Source organism: Phacochoerus africanus, chromosome 14 (assembly GCF_016906955.1).
Source record: "Phacochoerus africanus isolate WHEZ1 chromosome 14, ROS_Pafr_v1, whole genome shotgun sequence".
Classification (NCBI taxonomy): domain Eukaryota; kingdom Metazoa; phylum Chordata; class Mammalia; order Artiodactyla; family Suidae; genus Phacochoerus; species Phacochoerus africanus.
This window is the reverse complement of record NC_062557.1, coordinates 563,737-585,489: the sequence shown is the minus strand read 5'-3', so window position 1 is coordinate 585,489 and position 21,753 is coordinate 563,737. Positions and strand designations below refer to the sequence as shown.

Sequence of the window (21,753 nt, the reverse complement as noted above, 5' to 3'; positions counted from 1 at the left end):
CATATGCCGTGGGAGCGGCCCAAGAAATAGCAACAACAACAACAACAAAAAAGACAAAAAAAAAGTAATTTTCTTCTTTTATAACTATGGTATTGTTATGGTTTTTAAACATTAACAAAATGTATACAAATGACAACCTAAAATTATCCTTTTGTGGAGTTCCTGTCATGGCTCAGTGGTTAACAAATCCGACGAGGAACCATGAGGTTGAGGGTCCCATCCCTGGCCTCGCTCAGGGGTTAAGGATCCGGCGTTGCCGTGAGCTGTGGTGCAGGCCGGCGGCTGCGGCTCCAATTCGACCCTCTGGCCTGGGAACATCCATATGCCGCGGGAGCAGCCCAAGAAATGGCAAAAAAAAATAATAGAAATAAAAAATAAGTAAAATTATCCTTTTTTTCTTCATGCTGATGATTTGAAGATGTTTTTTGAGAGGTGCCAACATGAATTTGAGTAACTGGCAGCCAGTTAGGGTTAGAGGACCTCCTAAAACATATGTTTGCAAAAGATGGTAGGAGCCAAACAAATCTTTTGTAATGTTTTAACAGGGGGAACTGTTAAAGATACCAGTAAGGTTCTGCAACGTGGAATAGCCTTAAATAGTTTGCTGGCCTCTGCGGCCCCAAGGTGAGGAGGAAAATTCCTGAGAACTGACGTTTGTAGAGACACACGTGGGTCCACTGGACTCTTCAGGCGTATTTCTCACCTTCGATGGTGCTGAAATGAGCGTCCCCTGACTTCACAAAGCGTTCAAAGTTATCGGAATTCAACGTTCCCACTCGGCCCTGCATCGCCCCCGGCTTTGCTAAGAGGCTGCGGACAGACACCAGGTCCAAGACCTCCGCCTCGCACGCGCCACGTGCTCCTGGTCCCGCGGCGCCTGCGCACTGCGGCCGCGCCGGGTCTACGTGATGCGCCCCCGGGCGGCAATGGCGGCGGGCCGGGGCGGCGCCGTCTCGGGCGGTCCGAGCCGGGAGGAAAGCGCGAGTCCCGAGCGCCCCGGAGCAACTCCGGCGAGCCCCCTGGGTACCCTGAGCCCCCTCGCCTTGCGCCACTGCCAGACCCACATGCCGCGGAAACCCACGCCAGAACCTGCCAGGCCTCCCCGGGGTCTCGACGGGGCGGGTCGCGCTCCGCCCCCGCGCTCTCCAATTGGCTCCTGGTACAGCCCCGCCTCTTTCCCGCAGTCCCATTGGCTTAGGCTGAGCTTAGTGCCGTAGAGCCGCAACGCCCTTCGCGTGTTCCTATTGGTTCAGGATTGTGGCTCGCCCGCTCTCGGTACCCTCATTGGTCGAGCGGAGCTGCGGGGGTGGGGTCGTTCCGGCCCACGACAACAAAGGGCGGCGGGTGGTGAGCGGCGGTGACCGCGTCTCCCGGTGCTCCCTTCAGGCCGCGCGCCCGGACCTGCCCGCCGGGCTCCAGATGAAGTGTGAGCACTGCACGCGGAAGGTGAGCTCCGAGGCACTCGGGCGGGGCAGGGCGGGGTGGAGGAGCCTGCGCTCGCGGGCCTTCGGGGGCGTCGGGAGCCCGGCAACTCTGAGCGCCTCAGCCCCGCGTTGTCGCTGACGGAACCTCGGGGCCCGGCTTGCGGCTCGTGCTCTCGGCGCTGGAGGTGGCTCTGGGCGAGGAGGCCGGCGCGTCCGGTCCCAGCTCCCCAAGGCGGCGTGACGTCGGGGCGCGCGTCTGGCCTTTCAAAGTGCCTTCGAAGCCAACCCTCCGCCCCCCGGAAAACCAGCCAACCTCAGCTACCTCCCAGGGCACGCGAGGCGAGCACTATCCTTGGTCTGAATGATCTGCACGGCGATTAAGTGCTTAGGAGGCGTCATGCTTCTCCCAACCTTCCGTGCTTGTAGTAACAAGAAGGGCGCAGAAGTGCAGGAAGGAAACCCGGGGCTGGGCCTCCTCCACCTGGGTAGCCATGGCAACGGTGCCAGCCGTCCACACGTGTTTCTAGGCTATGGTAACATAAAATAACTACGGTGCCCGGCGCGGGTTGTGTTTGTATTTTCCAAGTTGGATCGTACTCCTTCTTCAGTTGGACTTTATTTCACTTAAGGTTGCACGAGAGATACCTTTTCAGAGCATTACCTGCAATCGTAATTAGTTGTATTCTGAGTATACACGTGTCCACGTAGTTGGGCCCTGATTACCTTGTCAGGAGAGGCCACTTCTAGTTTCCAGTCACTGCAAATGGTGCAGATATAGGGGTGTGTGCGAGTGTGTCTGCGTGTCCACAAGTATCAGTGCTCTCCTTTCTGTAGAAAAGATTTCTAGGCGTGAGATTAATTCATCAGCAGGTATGTACTTTTTTGTACGTTCTTTTTTTTAATTAAGAGAGTCAACCTAAAAAATCTTTCGTATGTTCCTTCGTCTTTTCAAGGAATGTAGTAAAAAAACAAAAACCGATGACCAAGAGAATGCATCCGTCGAGGTACCAAGTCCAGCCCCGGAGAGTGGAGAGGAGGCAAGTGAATTTTTCAGTTTTGTATCCGCCTGGAGTGAACATCTAGTGCTGTTTTTCTCCTTTGGGGGGCGCCTCATGTCAATGTTTACATTGTTTTTCTAAGAAAGAAGCAAGAAATAAAGGGGCTTAAAAAGCCCCAGCCAGGGTCCAAGTGTGCAGTTGGAGGGCCATGATCTTCAAGGTGAGAGCGCCAATGAGCCCGTCTCCTTAGAAGACCCGGCATTAGGGACAAAGAAAAGGCCTCTCGGTAGGAACAGCGCTGTGATATTTAAATCTCCAGGTTTTATTTTCTCTTTGGGCTGTCCCTCAGCAGATGGTGTCCCTGCGCCAGGGATCAGATGTGAGCCACCGTTGCAGCAATGCTGGCTCCTTTAACCCGCTATACCCGGCAGGGGATTGAACCTGCGTTCTGGTTCTGGCGCGGCAGAGACGCCGCCGATCCTGTTGCATCACAGCAGGAGCACCTATAACTTTTTTTTTTTTTAATGTAAAGTTTCATTCTGTATAACGGGGTTTTAGTTAGGTCATTTATAAGACAACTCAAATTTTGTGATTCTGGAAGTTTCTTTTTCTAATAGTTTTTTCTGTTGGTTCTCGAGTTTTTAGTCCTCCTTAGCTGGTGGTGATGGTTTACTTTTACTGGGTTCCTGCCTGCGCGAGGCACTAGTGAAAGTGCCTCACACCTGTGATCTCACTCTGTGCTCAGAACGAGCGTCTCAGGTACGCCCTGCTGTTGCCTCCATTTCTCAGAGAGGAGGATGTGGTGCAGGGAGGCTGAGGTTCCGTCTTCCCGTAGAAAGAACTGGTCCCAGTTTCAGGAATGCAGACTTGGCCACGCAGGGGAAGCCAGCAGCAGGTTCCTCTTTAGTTCAGTGCTCCCCACACACCTGGTTCTCGGGAGCCAGCACTGCCCTGGTGCCCGTGGGGCTTCGCGGGCAGCAATGGTGGGACAGGCACCCAGGGCATGGAGACAGGGAGCCCGGAGGCCCGCAAGCCCCAGAGCAGCCGGCCAGGGCCTCCCTGCCTGCCCTCCAGCTGCATCACCTCCGGCAGACATCTAACCCTGGAGCCCCAGTTTCCTTATCAGTGACAGGGGGAGTGGGGTTACTCCTCTCCCCCGGCTGTGGCAGCAGGAGATAAAGTGAGTGCTCGGCCTGAGTGGGCGCCCCGCCAGCCCCGAGGCTGTTGAGCTTGGGGGGATGAGCGCCCCCCGGGGGCGGTGAGAACTGAGGGAGGGGCGAGGGATGGGAAGCCAGCTCACCAGGCGCGGGGAGGGTGTGGATGGGAGCCGTCTGGGGAGGGGTCGGGGGCCCTGAGGCTCTCGGGTGAGGAGACAGACAGGTCAGATGTGTGTTTTACGGCAGGTGGCAGAGGCAGCTGGCTCTAGCTGGCCAGAGCAGGGGAAGGACAGGAGGACCCGGGGCAGAGAGTGGTGGGGCGGTGGCAGAAGCAGGAAGGAGGGGGCTGCGCAGCGAGCCAAGTGCAGTCTGAGCTGGGTGGAGTCCGGAGCCTGTGAGGGAGAGGGCTCGTGGGGGCCAGATGGAGAGATGGGGGTGCGGGACGGACGCTGCCCTGAAGAGAGGTGCTGAGGGGGCAGGATCGAGACGAGGGAAGCCGTGCTGTCCCAGACACCCCTGCAGGGGCAGTGGAGGCAGAACTCTCCGTGCAGCTCAGCAGCATCTATGAGGCCCCAGCTGTATGCCAGACCCCGTGCTCCTGGCCCCACCTGGGAGCTCGTGAAAAGGGCCAACGCTTGGAGCCCGGACAGGTGTCTGGAATGAGCCGCTACAGAGTAACAGGGTCCCGGAATGAGGGCTGCCCGGGGACGCTGGGGCACATGGGGGGAGTGGGGAGGGGATGGCGCCCACTCCTGTTCGCAGGAGCTGTGGAGAGGAGGTCACCCCTGCTCTGAGCCATCTCTCACCAAATCACGCTTGAGTGAAAAGCAGATAGACAGCCACCAGAAGCTCTCACTAATCTGTTGAAACGGCTCTAGTAGGTCTCAGAATGTGTATTCGTCCACCCAGTGTTTGTGAAGCGCCTTCTGTATACAGGGCCTCGTGGAGACGTCAGGAAACAGAAGGGAACGGGACGAGATTGTGTTTCAGCAGCGAGAGGCGGGCAGCGCGTCGGTGCCGGGCAGGGCTGCGAGGGTCCAGGGGCGAGCCAGGCTCTTGGGGAGCGCCGCTCTCAGGGAGACCCAGAGCAGGGGGCCTTGTGCCAGAGCTGAGCTCTGGCGGCGGGGGGCGGGGGGGGGGGGTGCGGGGCATGGCACGGCTTGTGCTCTAGTGCCCTCTGCCCAGGCAGAGCTGCCAGGAGAAGAGGAAGCAGCGAGGGTTGGCATCTTGGCGTCCAGTGGAGCCGACGCTGTGATGTGGGTTTGAGCATCACTGCCCCGACTTGACTGGCCTGAGGACCCTGATGTCCCCTGGGTCTGAGCCTTGCGGAGGCCAGGCTGCGGGCTTCCATGGAGGCTTGCTGGGGCGGGGGTAGGGGAGCAGGCCAGGGCTGCAGCCCCCGTGCCACAGGGAGCCACAGGGAGGGGCATGGGGGCCAGAGAAGTGCTGAAGCAGAGGGAGAGAGAGGGAGGGGGGGGAGGGGGGAGGGGGGGGAGAGGGGAAGGGAGGGGGGGAGGGAGAGAGGGGGGGAGAGGGGGAGGGGGGAGAGGGGGAGGGAGAGGGGGGAGGGAGGGGGAGGGGGGGAGGGGGAGGGAGGGGGAGGGGGGGGAGGGGGGGGGGGGGGGGGAGGGGGAGGGGGGGAGGGAGGGGGAGGGGGGGAGGGAGGGAGCTTGTCTAAGGCAGCGGCCCGCTCCCCCGCGGGCGGGACCATCTTGGCGACAGCACTGGCTCCAGGCCGGCCCCGCCGTCTCGGGGTGTCCTGCCAGTCTTCTGTGCTGTGAGGCTGTTACTTTCCCTAAAGGAGAGCGTCAGAAAAAGCTTTTGTGGAAGAATCAGGCCGGAACATCATCTTTCTTTCGTAGAAGGGAGAATTCCATAAATTGGCTGACGCCAAGATATTTCTGAGCGACTGCCTGGCATGTGACAGCTGCGTGTCTGCAGAGGAAGGAGTCCAGGTCGCCCAGCAGAACGCCAAGGACTTCCTCCGCGTCCTGAACCTTAACAAGGTACAGCAGCGTGGGAGGCGGGCAGAGGCCAAGGTGAGGCACGGAGCCTCTGCTGGGGCTCAAGGTACATCCTCGGCCCTGTCCCTGTGTCCCCTGCCTTCGGTGGCCCTCAGAGCTGCTCCCCAGAGGAACCACACCCCACGCAGACTCGCCCCCTCCCTGACTTGGCAGCAGCTGTGGCCGGCACCACCATCCAGGCTCCCTTGGCCTGGGGCTGCCTGCTCCATGCTCGGGGCGTTCAGAGCTCCCAGGCTGCATTCGGGCTCTGCGTGTGGCGCCGGGGGTGGGGGTGGGGGGCCCTGCCCACTTGGCGGTGCGGGTGCGGGGGTAACAGTGTTGGTAAAAGTCGCGCTGCCGCAGGCTCGTCTCAGGTGAAGATGCATTATTAGGTAGGTGTTTGCAGAAACGTTCACTGCTGGCAGATAGCCATACCAGTCAGCGTTTGGTTGTAGAAAACGGGGTCCCAACTCAAACCAGCATGAGGAGGAAATGCTTAGTTATTCCATGAAGCCGAGCGCCAAGAAGCGGGGCAGTTTGGGTTTGGCTGCGTCGGTCACACAGAGCCGTCCTCAGGAAGAAGCACCTTCTGCGTCTCTGCCGCCTGTGGCTCTGGGCTCAGGCTGGTCCCCCATCCCCACCCCCATCACACGTCCCCTCCCTCAGAGGAGGTGACGTCTGCGGGGGACTGAAGTGACGAGGGCTCGAGAGCGTGCTTCTGGTGGCCTGGGCAGGTGTCAGGCCGGACAAGAAGTCTGGCTCCTGACGCGGGGGCAGCACCGCCTCTGCCCTTCCTCCCTCTCCTTCCTCGTTCCTGTTCCAATTTGTATGAGGCTGCTGTGGGTCGCAAGCGACAGGCACCCTCCTGGCTGGCTGGGGCGTCATGGGAGCCTGTGGGGGAGCCTCAGGGTGGCGTGTGCTGGGTTGGCACCCAGAAGCTTCTTGGGTGCAGGTGGGGTCCTGTCGGGAGGGCACAGGCAGCCCTAGCCTCGTCTCGCCCGAGCTGCGAGGCAGGGGCGTGGGGACGGGACCAGACCAGGCCACGGCAGGCTGTGCTGCAAGGCAGCCTCTGGACGCCACGGTCCTGGTCGCTGCTTTTTGGATTTGCGGGCAGCATCCGACCTGAACAGCCCCTTGTCTCCTTTCACGTCCAGGTCGGGGGTCGGGGATCCCATTGCTGACTTTCTCCTAAAAAAAATGCTTTATTTTATTTTATTGGCTACACTTGAGGCACGTGCAAGTTCCTGGGCCAGGGATTGAACTCGGGCCACTGCAGTGACAACACTGGGCATTTAACCAAACTCTGAGCCACATGGGAACTGCAGACTGCTAAGTTGGTGATGCCCCAGCCGTTGGCTCACGCTGCTCCCTGGGTTACATGCTGCGTGTCTGTGATGAGTCAGCGTGCTTCTCAACTCAGTCTGTTCTAGGGATTCCTTGAGCTGCCAGTGTCTGCTTCTGGTGTCAGGGTGTGGATAGCTTGGTGTCACGCTCGTTTGTGTGACATTTATTAGAATCATTCATAGAAAAGGAGAATTACCTACTTCTTAAAATTTGCTAAAATTGGTCACTAAGGAGTTCCTGTTGTGGTGCAGTGGTTAACGAATCCGACTAGGAAACATGAGGTTGCGGGTTCGGTCCCTGCCCTCGCTCAGTGGGTTAGCAATCCGGCGTTGCCGTGAGCTGTGGTGTAGGCTGCAGACGCGGCTCGGATCCTGCGTTCCTGTGGCTCTGGCGTAGGCTGGCAGCTACAGCTCCGATTCGACCCCTAGCCTGGGAACCTCCATATGCCGCGGGAGCGGCCCAAGAAATAGCAAAAAGACAAAAAATAAAAAATAAAAATTGGTCACTAAGTGTCTTACTTAGCTCAAGGTCTCTTGGGGACAGACCACAGGGCCCCATTTCAATGTAGTTTCATTGTTATGGGTCATTTCAATTATTTTGTTTGTTGGTTGGTCTCTTTAGGGCCACACCGGCAGCATATGGAGGTTCCCAGGCTAGGGGTCGAATCGGAGCTGTAGCCACCGGCCTACACCGCAGCCACAGCCACACCATATCTGAGCCATGTCTGTGACCTGCACCACAGCTCACGGCAACACCAGATCCTTCACCCACTGAGCAAAGCCAGGGATTGAACCTGCAACCTCATGGACACGATTAGATTCATTTCCCCTGAGCTGCAACAGGAACTCGTCATTTCAGTTATTTATGGGCCAATATTGTACAGAACTTTTACTTTTCACTTAAATTTATCAATTTTCTCCCGATGTTTGCTGTTACATATGATGCTGATATAGAGCCTATTTACCATATAATATTCTTCTTAAAATGGAGCAAACCTCTTGGGATGTCTTTTTCTTTTCTGTCTTTCTAGGGCCGCACCTGTGGCACATGGAGGTTCCCAGGCCAGGGTCCACCTGCAGCCGGCACAGCCACGGCCCCTCGGGATCCAAGCCGTGTCTGCGACCTGCACCGCAGCTCACGGCAGCGCCGGATCCTTCACCCACTGAGGGAGGCCAGGGGTCGACCCCGCAACCTCGTGGCTCCCGTTGGAGTCGTTTCGGCTGCGCCACGACGGAGCTGCAGGGTGTCTTCTTTTTAAAGTGCAGTGGGTGTGCAGTGTTGGGCTGATTTCTGCCGTGCTCGTTTTTGGTCTCCAGCCGCCTTCTCCTCTCTCCTGGACTGTACGTGCCGGCTCTTGTGGCTTCTCTGCGTCCTCCGTGGGACACCTGCTGCCCTCTGCTGTCCGAGTGGCGCCTCCTGGGTGCTCGTCGCGTCCACAGTGCTCTTTTCTCTTTCTCCTAGAGACGTGATGCCTCCGAGCACAGGGTGCTGGCAGTGTCGGTGTGTCCTCAGTCCCTGCCTTATTTTGCTGCGAAGTTCAGCCTCAGTGTGACGGATGCATCCAGAAGACTCTGTGGCTTCCTCAAAAGTCTTGGTGAGGTGTCCTTTGATAGTACCTACAGCAGATCCATTTGATACAATTTGAACGTATAACTTGAGTTTGCAACTGCCCTTTGAATCCGGAGAGTTCCGCTTTCGAGGGCACAGCGTAGGTAAGGACTTCCCGGGGAGTCGTGCGGACCATAAGGGGACTCCACCCCGGAGGCGGGAGCGTGTTGTCTTACAGCGGGGCTGGCCCACCAGGAGCAGCCCCTGACCGTCTTAGGGCACGCGGCTGGCGCACCTGGGACCCACACTGCCCAGCAGCGTCGGGTCGCCCTGCTCGCGGGGGCTGCAGAGGGTGCTCCTCGCTGGAGAACCTCGTTGGCAGGGTTGGCATCTGGTTTCCCAGGAGGTTCTCAGAGGAGCAGCGCAGGGGGCGCTGCGTCCTGGTGTGCAGAAGGAAAGGTCATTGTTTCACGCGGACTCACGGGGGAGCGCACTCCCGGGTCCTGCCTGGGAGCGGGAAGAGCACCTGCCACGCATACTGGCCGTCCTGAGACCAGCCCGCCCACCTAGCTGTGGCCTCCTGCTTTCATCTTGAAGGGCCGCCAACTGCAGCCCTGTGGGTGACGCCCTGGCGGGCTCAGAGAGGCCCTTGAGGAGTATGTGGTATCCTTTACGTAAGGTAAGGGTATTGGAGTTCCCACTGCAGTGCAGTGGGGTAAGGGTCCTCCCTGCAGTGACTCGGGTTCGATCCCTGGCCCTGGAACGGCCACATGCCGCAGGCGCAGCCGGCCAAGAGAATTCGAAAATAAGGGTACAGCTAGAAGAGTTGAGTGTGTGTGCTTAGCTGTCTGCAGCTCTTACCAGAGCGCCGTCAGTACCACTCAGTCTCCACGGCCTGTCTGTGTCTTAGAGACCCCAACATGTCCTCGAATATTAGCGTTACCACTCTATCTTTAAAATACCATGATTTGGAAAAAATAAATCGTGATTCGCTTTTAAGGTTTAGACCGGCCCAGAGATTTGCCTGGTTTACTTTATCGTAACTACGAAACTTTTAGGCTTATTTTCCAGTGTTATGAAAACTTATAGCAACATGGATGGACTTTGGAAGGTGTTACGCCGAGTGAAATAAGTCAGAGAAAGACAAATACTGGATGATGTCACTTGCATGTGGAATCTAAAAAAGTACAGCAAGCTAGTGAGCATAACAAAAACGGAGACGACTCCGGTGGGCGAACAAGCTAGTGGGGACCAGTGGGGACGGGGAGTAGCAGGTGGGGTTAGGGAAGAAGGGTGCGAACTCTCACGTATAAAATAAGCTGCGGGAGTAGACGGCGCACCGTGGACACACAGGCGATGTTTTATATCAGCTGTCAGTGGAGCGTAATCCTCAAAACTGCGCATCCCCAGGGGAGCTCCCACTGGGGCACCGTGGAAACGAATCCGACTAGACACCATAGGTGGTGGGTTCGGCCCCTGGCCTCGCTCAGTGGGTTAAGGATCCGTGAGCTGTGGTGTGGGTGGTAGATGCGGCTCAGATCTGGCGGGGCTGGGGCTGGGGCTGGGGTCCAATTCGACCCCTAGCCTGGGAACCTCCATGTGCCATGGGTGCGGCCCTAAAAAGCAAAAAAGAAAAAGAAAATTGCGAATCCTTGTGTGGTACCTCTGTAACTTATACGATGCTGTGTATCAGCTACACTTCGATTTAAGACAGTGTTTTAAGATAACTAATTACACATCAGCATAAAAAGTAAGGCCATCCTAAAGGTAACGCTCAGCCATTCAGCATCCGCGTCAAAGATCCAAGACTCTCAGGGCTGCAGGTTGAGGCTCCACAGAAACAAACCCCACTAGGATCCATGAGGACGCAGGTTCCATCCTGGCCCCGCTCAGTGGGTTAAGGACCCGTGAGCTGTGGCGGAGGCCGGCGGCTGCAGCTCTGATTAGACCCCGAGCCTGGGACCCTCCATATGCTGCAGGTGTGGCCCTAGAAAGCCAGAAAGGTAAACTGAGTACAATTTTAAAAAAGACCATCAGAGACTGAAAATTAATGTCCCTAGTGAACGAGCAGAGAATGCTGCTGCTTCCTTACAGTTTCATTCATTCAAGCCCGGACTCCACGAGGCGCGTCCGCAGACGGCGGTAGAGAGAGAAGGACGAAGCAGGAGAGAGCGCTTTTGTGCTTCCTGGGGAGAGCGACTCACCCTGCTGTTGGAAAGAGTGCAGCCCTGTGCTGGGCAGCTGGCGGCGCCTGTGGGGGCTGCCCGGGCACGTGGTCTCTGGGCGGCAGGCCCAAGAGGCGACCCCCGTTCCGTGGCGTGCAGCCCAACGCCTCTCCTCCTGCAGGGGTCCACTATGTCTTCGATGCCACGATCGCGGCCGACTTCAGCATCCTGGAGAGCCAGAAGGAGTTTGTGCGCCGGTTCCACCAGCACAGCGAGGAAGAGCCCGCCTTGCCCATGCTGACCTCCGCCTGTCCCGGTGAGCGCAGGGCGGCTGCCGGGCCGCGGGGCCTGAGGCGCTTTCTCACGTGGGCTGCGGTTGGGGCCAGGCCTGGGCAGCGGGTGAGGTCAGGGGTCGCTGGGCCTCTGGGAGGAGCTTCATGTCAGGCAATGTGTTTATTGATTCTGGGTGGTTTGCTGGGAAGACCTAGCAGGTAGGTATTAATTCTTTTTTTTTTTTTTTTGGTCTTTTTGCTATTTCTTTGGGCTGCTCCCACGGCATATGGAGGTTCCCAGGCTAGGGGTCCAATCGGAGATGTAGCCGCCGGCCTATGCCAGAGCCACAGCAACGCGGGATCCGAGCCGCGTCTGCAACCTACACCACAGCTCACGGCGACGCCGGATCGTTAACCCACTGAGCAAGGGCAGGGACCGAACCCGCAACCTCATGGTTCCCAGTCGGATCCGTCAACCATTGCGCCATGACTGGAACTCCCTAATTCTTATCTTTCTTTATACACGTTTTTGAAGTTTGAGACAAACGTGTGTATTGAGGAAAGCGAATGTGTTTTTCCTCAAAAGCATGACCTGTTTCAGATATCCCAGTGATTACAGGTAAAACAGCAGATGCCCGTGTACCCTTTGCCAGCTTGAATAGAAGTTACACAGCCGTTCTCTTCGTGGCTCAGTGAAAATGAACCTGACTAGTATCCATGAGAGCGCGGATTTATTCCCTGGCCTTGCTCAGTGGGCTAAGGACCCGGTGTTGCGAGGATCCGTGGCGTAGGCCGCAAACACGGCTCAGCTCTGGTATTGCTGTGGCTGATTCAGCTGCCAGCCGGGAACCTCCGTAGGCCACACCTGTAATCCCCCCCCTCAAAAAAAGAAATTACATAATGAAAAGTATTTCTTTTTTGCCTTTTTAGGGCCACACCATGGCATGTGGAAGTTCCCAGGCTAGGGGTGGAATTGGAGCTGCCAGCAGCTCCGCAGTTCACAGCAATGCCGGATTCTTAATCTGCTGAGCAAGGCCTGGAGTCGAACCTGTGTCCTCATGGATGCTGCTCAGATTCGTTTCCACTGAGCCACGACGGGAACGCCAGTCTCTAGTTTTCTCATGTGGAGTCTGGCGCCTCAGGTATGAGAGAAGAGCTTTTTCATGGGCTTTTTTAATTCCGGGAAAATAGGAAGTCTGGGGGTAAGGAAATGTTTACAAATGATGCACGCGAGAAGGAAGGCCGTGCTGTCCTGTTACTGACGTTTGGCAAAGTTCGCTTCTGAGGGATCGGGCCCGTGAGCGCGAGGGACGCGCCTTTCTGAGCCGCGGCGGCCCTGCGATCTCAGGGTTTTGCTCACGTTTCTACTCTCAGGTTTTCCTTTCCGCTTTCCCCATGGTTCCGAATTTTTCTGTCATTTTACACATCACCCATCCATCTCATTATGATTTTTGAAAAATGGAGTTTTGACATTATGGTTGCTTAGAATTCGGAGATACCTTCTAGGCGCTGATAAAACCGCGGAGAGGAAATTGGCCGTCTGTCCAAGAGGCGCGTGGGTTGATTTGGTGGCTGAGCCGTGCTGTCCAGCGGCCCGCAGGCTGCAGGGAGTGGCCTCTGGTGCTCAGCACTCAGTGCTCGGTCCTCGGCTTCCGGGGGGGCTTGTTTCCAGCGTGTGGCTTATTCTCCTGGAAGGGGGAGCCTAGGTGGGTGCTCCCCGCTCTCCGGGCCTGGCAAGCAGTTTCTGTCCTCCGCATTCAGGCTGAACGCAGGCTGCGCTGGGCCGAGGGCTCCACCTGGGCATTGATGCCCTTGTAGCTGTTTGTGCGGCCACTGCCAGGGAGACGTGCACGGCCAAGGCTCTGGGGACTGCCCGGCTCTCCAAGGGCCCCTGCAGAGGCACCCCTGCCCCTGAGGCCCTCTCTTTGATGCCACACACCACGGGCAATGTGGTTCAGCCCCTCCGAGGAAGAGGCAGCCTAAAATGACACGAGCTCGGCCGAGCCCCCGGGGCGGTGGTCCCAGACTTGGGCATCGTTTGAGGAACTCCTGTGCCGTCTTGGCGGACCAGCAGATGGTGGCCTCGTGGGAGGCGCTGTTGAGACAGAGCCTGGGACCGAAGCCCCCACACTGGCAGGAACGAACTGCCGATGAGGGTCGTGAGCCGGTGGCCGATCTCCGTGGAAGCCAGCGAGCCCCCTGCCGCGGGGTGAGCTTGGCGCTGGTGGAGCCCGGGTGGCCTGCCTGCCTCCCTCGGGAGCCCTGCAGCGAACCCGCCGCTCCCCTACCCCAGCCCTGTGGGCTCTGAGCTGCTCAGGGCCATACACTTGGGGGTTTGGGGCGTCTCGGTGCTCTTTCTCCTGGAACTCTTTGTAGCCAAGCTGGTCAGGTGAGGGCTGGCGCAAAACTAACTCTTTCCTACAGTTTGGGTTGGTTTTGCTTCCGTGTGAGATGAGGGGCATGAAAGCAGCACCAGGATCAGAATGTCTGCCTGGCATGCAGCATCAGGCCATGTGGCCCTGGGCTGGCTCGCTGGGCACGGCTTCCACACAGGTTCCCTCCCACTCAGCGGCTTGTCCAGGACAGGGATGTCGGGGTGGGCCCCTTGCTGCCTGCAAACCCACAGCACCCTGCCTCGCCCACGCACCTTCGTGCAGCTCAGCTTCTGGACGCACTCGCGGGCCTCGGGCCTCGGGAGGACCCGCCCAGGGGGCGCTCATTAGGCCGAAGGGCGGGAATCCTCTCTTCAGCCCAGCAGCGTCTGGAGAGCAGGCGCTTTGTGCCAGGCACTTCTCCGAGCAGGTGACCCTCTGTGCCTTCAGAGGGGGTCACTGAGAAGGGAACAGGCTGATGGCACGTGGCTGCCCTATCTGTGCCCACGCTGCCGTGAGAGGGGGCAGGGGGCGGCAGTGGGGCTGACCAGGTCCCAGGCTGACACTGGTCCCAGGTTCTGATTGGAGGTGGGGCATCTTGGGAAAGTGCCAGCCTGTCTGACCTTGGGTGCTGGGTGCTCTGGACCCTGCGACCTGGTTCCTCCTTGTCACCCCTGCTTGGTCCTTCCCTCCCGCCCCGTCCTGGTGCCTTTAGCACACAGCACCCACTCCCGGCACAGGGCTGGGCCTGCCTGAGACCCAGTCTGCAGGTCCCAGGGAGCTGAGCCCAGGGTGCACATGGGCCTTGACCCTCAACACCCCATAGCCCGTGATGGGTTTTTTTTTGTTTTTTTTTTTTTTTTTTCATGGGCGGGGGTGCACCTGCGGCCAGGGGTCGAATTGGAGCTGCAGCTGCCAGCTTGCGCCACAGCCACGGCAACATGGGGTCTGAGCTGCTCTGCGAGCTACGCCACAGCTCATGGCAATGCCGGATCCTTACCCATTAAGTGAGGCCAGGGATTGAACCTGTGTCCTCATGGATATTAGTCAGGTTTGTAGCTCTCTGAGCCGCAATGGCCAGTTTTTTCTTTTTTCTTTTTTGTCTTTTTGCCTTTTCTAGGGCCGCTCCCGTGGCATATGGAGGTTCCCAGGCTAGGGGTTGAATCGGAGCTGTAGCCGCCGGCCTACGCCAGAGCCACAGCAACTTGGGATCCGAGCCGCATCTGCAACCCACACCACAGCTCACGGCAACGCTGGATCCTTAACCCGCTGAGCAAGGCCAGGGATCGAACCTGCAACCTCGTGGTTCCTGGTCAGATTCATTAACCTCTGCGCCACGACGGGAACTCCCCAGTTTTTCTTTTTAATGTAACCGTTCTGTGCGTGGCTGGGAGCGGGAGCTGCCAGGCTCCAGCAGCGTTTTCCTTGGGGGCTTTGCTGGTCCTCAGGGACACTTCCTGAGTGTCCTCAGCCTGCAAGCAGGTGGCGGCTGTGGTTCGAGTTTGTTCAGACCGGGCGGTTGCGTGTGGCTGGGGCTCCCACGCCCCTCTCCCCACGACGCGGTGGTGCGACTGCCGGTGTGTAGGGTCAGCGGTGTCACCAGCTGTGCCCAGTGGGAGGAGGGAGTGAGCCATGGATCCTGCATGTGGAGCTGCTCGCCGCGGTGTCTGCTGACCTCCCCCTGACCTGCTTCCACCCCAGATGCTGTGGCAGTGGTGGTGCCCGAGGCCTGGTGGGCGTCAGCGACGTGCCTGGGCCGGGTGCCAGGGATGTCGCTGTATTGCCTGTCACCGGGGCTGTGGGTCCTCATTCTCTTGTCCGAAATCAGTCCGTTTACTGGGCTGATCCCCAGCCCTGGAGAGGAGCAGGGGCCTGGCGTGCCAGCCCCGTCTGAGTGGGGGCCCCTGTCCCCACTGCGAGCAGCCGGGCACCGGGCGTGGTGGCCCTGAGCCCTCGCTGCCCCAGACACCGCCTTGAAGCTGAGCCTGCAGGCGGGTTGTGTTCTTCCTGCTTTGGGGGATGCGCTGCCTGGCTCTACCCCGGGCGAGGCAGCCGCAAGGAGCGACACGGGCGCCTTCCCTCCTCAGGCTGGGTCCGCTATGCCGAGCGGGTGCTGGGTCACCCGGTCACCCCCCACCTCTGCACTGCCAGATCTCCCCAGCAGATCATGGGCTCCCTGGTGAAAGACTACTTTGCCAGGCGGCAGGTAAGCTGGCCTTGTTCCGGAGGGCAGCCTGCAGGCCAGGCGACCAGCTTCCACGTGGACAGTGGGGGCTGGGTGGGCTCAGGAAGGTCGTGCGGCAGCTGCCGGCTCCTGGTGGGGCCGCTGATCCTGCTCGTTTGGGGGCCGGGTTGCTTGGGAGGCATCTGGAAAGTCTGTGGGAAGACGTCCAGCCCAGCAGCGGCCTGTCGTTGCCGTGGCTTTGGGGGAAACAGGCCACAGCTCAGGCCTCGACCCGAGGAGGTGCGGGCAGTGCAGGGTCTGCTCCTTCTGCACAGGACCTGTCCGCAGACAGGCTCTTCCACGTCATCGTGGCCCCTTGCTACGACAGGAAGCTGGAGGCCCTTCAGGAGGACGTGCCCACGGCCTCGCCGGGCTTCCGCGGCACAGACTGTGTGCTGACCTCAGGTGAGGGTGGGGCCTCGGGAGACACAGCGAGGGGGGCTGCGAACCCCGGCCAGCATCCCGTGTGCGTCCCCAGTGAGGGCCTGACAGCCGGGGACAAGGGGATAGTGTGCACATGCCAAGGGCGTTGCGGGTGGTCTCCGGGGCGGGGGGGGGCCCTGCCCTTGGGCTGGTGGGGAAAGCCAGCAGCCCCTGGGGGCGGCAGGGGTTCCCTGGGACCTCAAGACCCACTTAGAGTGTTGCCGTCAGTCAAGAGGTAGATGAAGTCCCTGCTGAAGCTGGGCGGGTGCACTTTAAACGGCCCAAAACAGGTCCCCACGGTGTGGGGCAGGGCGGCCGGCTCACAGGCGGCGTCGGCGAGCCCTGAGTTCCCGACCAGAAACCCCCTACTTGGAAGCCCGTGGAAATCGCCCCCCCCCCACCCCGGCGCAGGATGCCGTGGCAGTGACGGGGTGAGCGGGCGCAGGGAGCCCCAGCCTCGGCCCCTGCTCGCGGGGGTGGCGGGGGGACGGGTTTTCCTGAAGTCCGCACTCAGGCCGCTGGTCTCTGAACACAGTGGGCTTCTGCTCTGCCCCCCACCGCGTGCCCCCCGGGCTCATGGCTCTCAGGCCCTCCTGCGGGGGGAGGTAGGAAAGGGGTCCTCACGGGCTTGGTCTCCGCGTAGCCAGCCGACACCCTGCCCACAGCAGGCTGGCGCCCACGCAGGCTCTCTGCTCGGGAGGCAAACCCCCTCCTCGGGGCAGGAGGGGAGCGGGTCCTCCCTGACCTTTCCTTGGTCTGCACCTGCTGCCCGTGAGAGGCGTCCAAGATGACCTTGACCTAGGGTGTCCTGAGGCGAGGAGGTGACGTCGGAACAGCAGCTGGGGAGCTGGGGGCTGCGCGCACCCCGTCACGGCCTCTTAGGCCTCTTCTTCGTCTGCAGGTGAAATCGCTCAGTTGATGGAGCAGAGTGACCTCGCGGTGAGAGATGCTGCCCTGGACACCCTGTAAGTGGCTTTGCGGGGAGGGGCAGCTTGGGGGCCTCCTCAGCCAGGTGCGTGCCCCGGGGCCTCCCTCCTCTTCAAGGAGGCGTGGGTGGGGGCGGCCCGCCACGACCCTCTGCTCAGATCGGGTGTGGGCAGCTCTGTGGCTGGACACCACTCATCAGGTGCGGGAGCCCACGCTTCCCGTGGTCTGACCTGGACGTCAGCACCCGCCGTGGTCTTGACACGCTCCTGGCCTCACACCTGGACCTGCGGGGAGGGACGCAGAGCAGCAGGCTGAGTCTCTGCCAGTGGTAGTGACCCCCCCCCCACCGATGAGTGGACTCCTGCCTCAAACCCGGCCCCAGGGCACACAGACCGGGGGGCTCGCATGGCACGTGGCCCCAGTGTGGGGGCGGGCCGAGGGCGACGGCATCTCAGCAGCAGGTGGCCAGAGCCTCGCTGGGGTCCAAGCCGCCCCAGAGCCCTGGTCGTGGCCGGTCGCAGGCAGCGCTCTCTCAAGTGGCCCCCTGATGGCCATTCCTGCCCCGTTCAGGTCAAGAGCTCTGAGGGGCGAGCCTCGATGCCTGGGCATCCGGTGGTGGCAGGAGCACCCGCCCTGGACGCTTGTAAATGTTGTCATGACCTTGGGCCGTGACACTCAGGGATCCGGCTTTCACTCTGGCCATCGCTTTTTCCCACCTGCCGAGGTTTGGAGACGTGAGGGAGGAGGCGAGACGCCACGACGGAGCCAGCTCCGACGGGTGCCTGGCGCCCATCTTCAGACACGCCGCCAAGGAGCTATTCGACGAGGACGTGGGGGAGCTCACCTACCGGGCCCTGAGGTGCGTGGGGCTGGGGCGGCCTCCACCCGCCTGGCTGTGGGGGCCGCCCTGGCCGTTGGGTATAGACGCCACCCCCAAGCCCGCTGCGGTCCTGTGGATGGACTTTGCGCCAGGCTGTGGTGGTGCTCGCAGGCTTTTTAAGTTTCCGCTGGTGTTCCCGACCTAGACCGGCAGTGGTGCTCAAGGCAGGGATCGCGGTCTGTTCTCTTGCTCCCGCAGGAACAGAGACTTTCGGGAGGTGACCCTCGAGAGGAGCGGGAAGGTTCTCCTGCGCTTTGCTGCCGCTTACGGCTTCCGAAACATCCAGAACGTGGTCCTGAAGCTGAAGAGGGGCAGGTTCCCGTACCACTTTGTGGAGGTCCTCGCCTGCGCGGGGGGTGAGCACGGGCCCGGCTGAGCGGGGCCCCTCCGAGCCCCAGGCCACCCCAGCCTCACTCAGCTCCAGCGGCTTTGCCGCAGTGTGGACACTGCCCCGGGGCTTGTGGCGCTGTGGTCCACGCCTTCCCTCACAGTGGAAGGAGCGGGCGGGAGGTGTCACCCTGGAAGTCCTCTTGGGGACATGGCACCAGGTGAGGGCCAGCTCAAGTGGCAGCTGGCATCAGGAGCGCTGAGGCTGCCGGGTGGCCGGGTTCTGTCTCTGAGTGACAGCAGGAGGGGCGGGACCTGCGTGAGAGGCAGGGACCTGCAGGAGGACGTGCCTGTGGAGTCGGGGAGGAGGGGAGCCCGTGTCCCTGCGGTCCACCCGCCCTCCGTGGTGATAGAGGCGAGGGCACTGGGGACACTGTGCCATCCTGTGGGGGCTTGGAGCTCCCCCTCCAGGGGCCGGCGGGGGGCGAGGACAGGGAGGCAGCAGGTGCGCTGGGGTCCATGTGGGGGGGGGAGGGGCGGGGCTGGGGTCTGAGTCCGAGCAGAAAGCAGGCACCTGGGGAGTCGGCCGGGAGGACCAGATGGCAGGGGAGCGCCGCTGCGGCAGGCTTCGCGGAGGGAGGTTCGGAGATCTGCGGTCTTGCCAGCATCTGTGGGTTCGAGAGTCAGCGGCACCCACGCGCAGCAAGCCTGTTCTTTCTCAGGCCGCGGGGTGTGGGGCCAGGCCCCCAGGCGTGGACCCGCACACTAAGGCATCACGCGGACGCCAGTGGCTTAGCTGTCGGCTAGTGATTTCTGTGCTTTCCTGGGTTTGATGAATGTCAAGCAAAACTGGAAACTGGGACTTAGACACACAGCCACCCAGTTCTCACAGGTCGGCAAGTTGTGTCTGTTTTAGGAAGAACATTTCATGGGCAAACGTGAGAAGGAGAGAGTAGCTGGGGTTCCCGCTGTGGCACAGTGGTTTAAGGAGCCCACCTGGGAGGCCACACCCCACGGTCTGAGAAAAGAACAGGCTTGCTGCATGTTGGTGCTACTTAAACGCAAACATGTAGACGCAGGTGCATCTTGGACCTGATCCCCACCCGGGAACTTCCACGTGCTGTGGGGGCAGCCAAAAAAAAAAAGGAGCAGGAGGTCGCAGGCCGGGGAGCCTGTGGCTGGGGCTCAGGGCTCGGGGCCCGGGCTCCAGCTGCAGGTTCTGGCCACGGGATGTGGCCGTGGCGCCATGGCCTCAAGCCAGAGGGAGGCGAAGAGCAGGCCGGCCACCTGTGTTTTTCAGGGTGCCTCAACGGCAGAGGCCAGGCCCAGACGGAGGACGGGCGAGCGGACAAGGCCCTGCTGCAGAGGATGAGAGGCATCTACGCCGCCGTCCCCGGGCGGGCCCCAGAGACCAGCGCCCACGTGCAGGACCTGTACCGGGAGTGGCTGGACGGCGCCGACGCCCCCCGGGCCCGGGAAACCCTGCACACGGCGCACCAGGGCCCCGGGCGCCCCGCCGACGGCCGAGACATCAAGTGGTGACGGCGGAGGGGAGGCTCGGAGGATGGATGGGCCCCGCGCGTGGGTACCGGAGACCCGTAACGGAAACAGCGCGGCTTTTCTGCGGCTCCTTCGCGTTGTCAGAATTCTCTGCTGCCCGCGTTTGTCGGCAGCTCCCCCCTCAGTTCCGTGTGGTGCTACCTTCGTGCCGTGTGTGTGGTTGCAGTGTTTTAACGTGAGAGGAGGGCTGCCCAGTGTAGGCCTCCTTTCGACTGAAAATCCCAGAGAACAAGACCGGAGACGGAGCTCTGTCTTTTATGCTTAAAAACCCAAAAAGGGGCCGCGAAGAGCGAAGACCTCGGAAGCTGTGATTCCCGCGCGGCGGATGTGGGAATGACGGGCCGCGGGGGTCCGGCCGCCGTCTGCCCAGGGGGCCCCCCTTTCTACCCACGCGGTTTACTCCTGAAGGTGTTCTTGCCCGACGTGAGTAAACTGTGTCCTCTTGGAACCGCAGCTCGGGCACAGCTCTGCATCTCCGGCCTCTCTCGAGGAAGCGCTGGGGCGCAGCGGGCCGCGTGGCTCACTGCTGCGGCGGTCAGGGTGCGGCGGGGCGGCTGCCTCCTGGCACCAGACCCTCTCGCTGTGGGGTCCCTCGGGCTCTGGGGGCTTGGGCCCCAAGTCATGCTTTCCCGTTCAGTATTGAACTTGCCTCGAGGCAGAGGGAGGCCTGAGGACGGTGCTGGGTGTTGGCTGGAAGGTCGCAGGGGCAGGTGCCCCGCTCAGGCCAGGCTGTGGCAGGGGATCAGCCCCTCCATCCCGCGGGGTGGGACCAGGCTGGTGACGGCCCTTCTGACTCTGAACTTGAGGGAGGCAGCTTCCTGAGGGTCCTGCACCCCGCAGGCAGGCTCACCCGGTGGCCTTGGTGAAGCCTCCCCCCGCTCCCCGGACTCCCCGACCCGCAAGCACTGCTCCTGTGGGAGGAGGCGCGCCCCCAGGAAAGCAGCTGGAGCGCAGTTGCACCGGAAACAAAGGGCTGGCCGGAACGTGGACCCTGGAGCTCGTTCTCGTGAAACCAGAGAAGCCTCGGCACAGACGTGGAGTGGCTTTTGTGAGCCTGAGTGGACCCCTCACTGCGGTAAAGCTCCAGCTGCGAGCTCCTTCCTGCTGTTCCTGGGTGTGGTGGTACTGCTGTGCCTCGCTGGGTGACAACTGGATACACTGTGTGAAAATGTGTCACTTTTGCTTCCATCCTACCTGCCTCTGGGTCTCTCTCCGCTACGGTAACTGATGATGGAATAAACACTTGAGTGTCTGAGCCTGGAGCCTGCACCCGCCCCCGCTCGTGCCCCCGCCCGCTCATACCCTTGTCAGCAGCCTGGAGCCCTCCCAGAGACACCAGGAGTCGGGTGGGGCTGCTCTTCTGGCTTCAAAAGCCGCCTCTTCCAGCCACAGGGAGACCCCCACAGCCAGGGCTGAGGGGCAGCTCCCCTTGGGTTACGGCGGGAGGGGAAAGCGGGACGAGGGTGCACTTGAGGTCGGCAAGGGGCAGCATGTGGGCGTCCCAGCTTGAGGCAGGGACAGGAGACCAGATGCCCATCAGCAGCAGCGCCTCCCAGGTGCTGCTGTCTCAGGGTGGCTGGCACCCCCAGGGACCGAGGATGCGTCCTGCAGGCGTGTATTGGCCACAGCGGTGAACAGCTCTGTTCTCCAGCAGCCTCGCTCAGGACCTTGTCGGACGGAGCCCAGGTCTCTCACTCTGTTCCCGCCGGACCTGGGAGCTTGGGTCGGTTCTGGAGCGTAGTGCTGGGCTTCCTCCTCCACTTGGATGGCAGAGGGTGGGAGTTCAGCCACTGCCCACAGCAGTTTGATGTCTCAGCCACTTAGCGTGGGCTCCCTCCCCTTGGGCCCAACTGTGGGATGGCATCGGCCTTGCTCCTGAGTGGTTGCCACAGGCCTAGCACTAGCCACAGCAAATAACCCTCAGCTCGCCGTTCAGGGCAGCAGAGGCCAGGGCCTCGCGTGTGGACAGACATGGGCCTTCAGGCCCTCGTACCTTCTGAATGAGGATAAGCCGTGTGTCTTGTTTGAGTCACAGATGTAGCATGCTTAATAAGAGACACATGGCACCAGTCTTTCTGATGCTACACCGAAGCTGTGAAAAGTCTGGCTTTCTTTTTTTTTAATTTTTT

The 21,753-nt window shown here is 60.5% G+C and overlaps 1 protein-coding gene across 2 annotated transcripts; it reads left to right on the top strand.

The window, feature by feature from the left end:
• Positions 1 to 1,306: 1,306 nt before the first annotated feature.
• NARF (nuclear prelamin A recognition factor) lies at positions 1,307 to 20,879 on the top strand. 2 transcript variants are annotated; one of them, XM_047757028.1, is made up of 11 exons: positions 1,307 to 1,446; positions 2,378 to 2,461; positions 5,442 to 5,585; positions 8,388 to 8,520; positions 10,821 to 10,955; positions 15,371 to 15,489; positions 15,783 to 15,912; positions 16,832 to 16,895; positions 17,582 to 17,716; positions 17,936 to 18,093; positions 19,365 to 20,879. In XM_047757028.1, exons 1-11 carry the CDS (start codon positions 1,420 to 1,422, stop codon positions 19,604 to 19,606), a joined length of 1,371 nt encoding a protein of 456 aa, XP_047612984.1. In that variant the 5' UTR covers positions 1,307 to 1,419; the 3' UTR covers positions 19,607 to 20,879. The 2 variants fall into 2 exon arrangements, with proteins under 2 accessions (XP_047612984.1, XP_047612983.1); XM_047757027.1 differs by having other exon boundaries at positions 10,569 to 10,955.
• Positions 20,880 to 21,753: the final 874 nt, after the last annotated feature.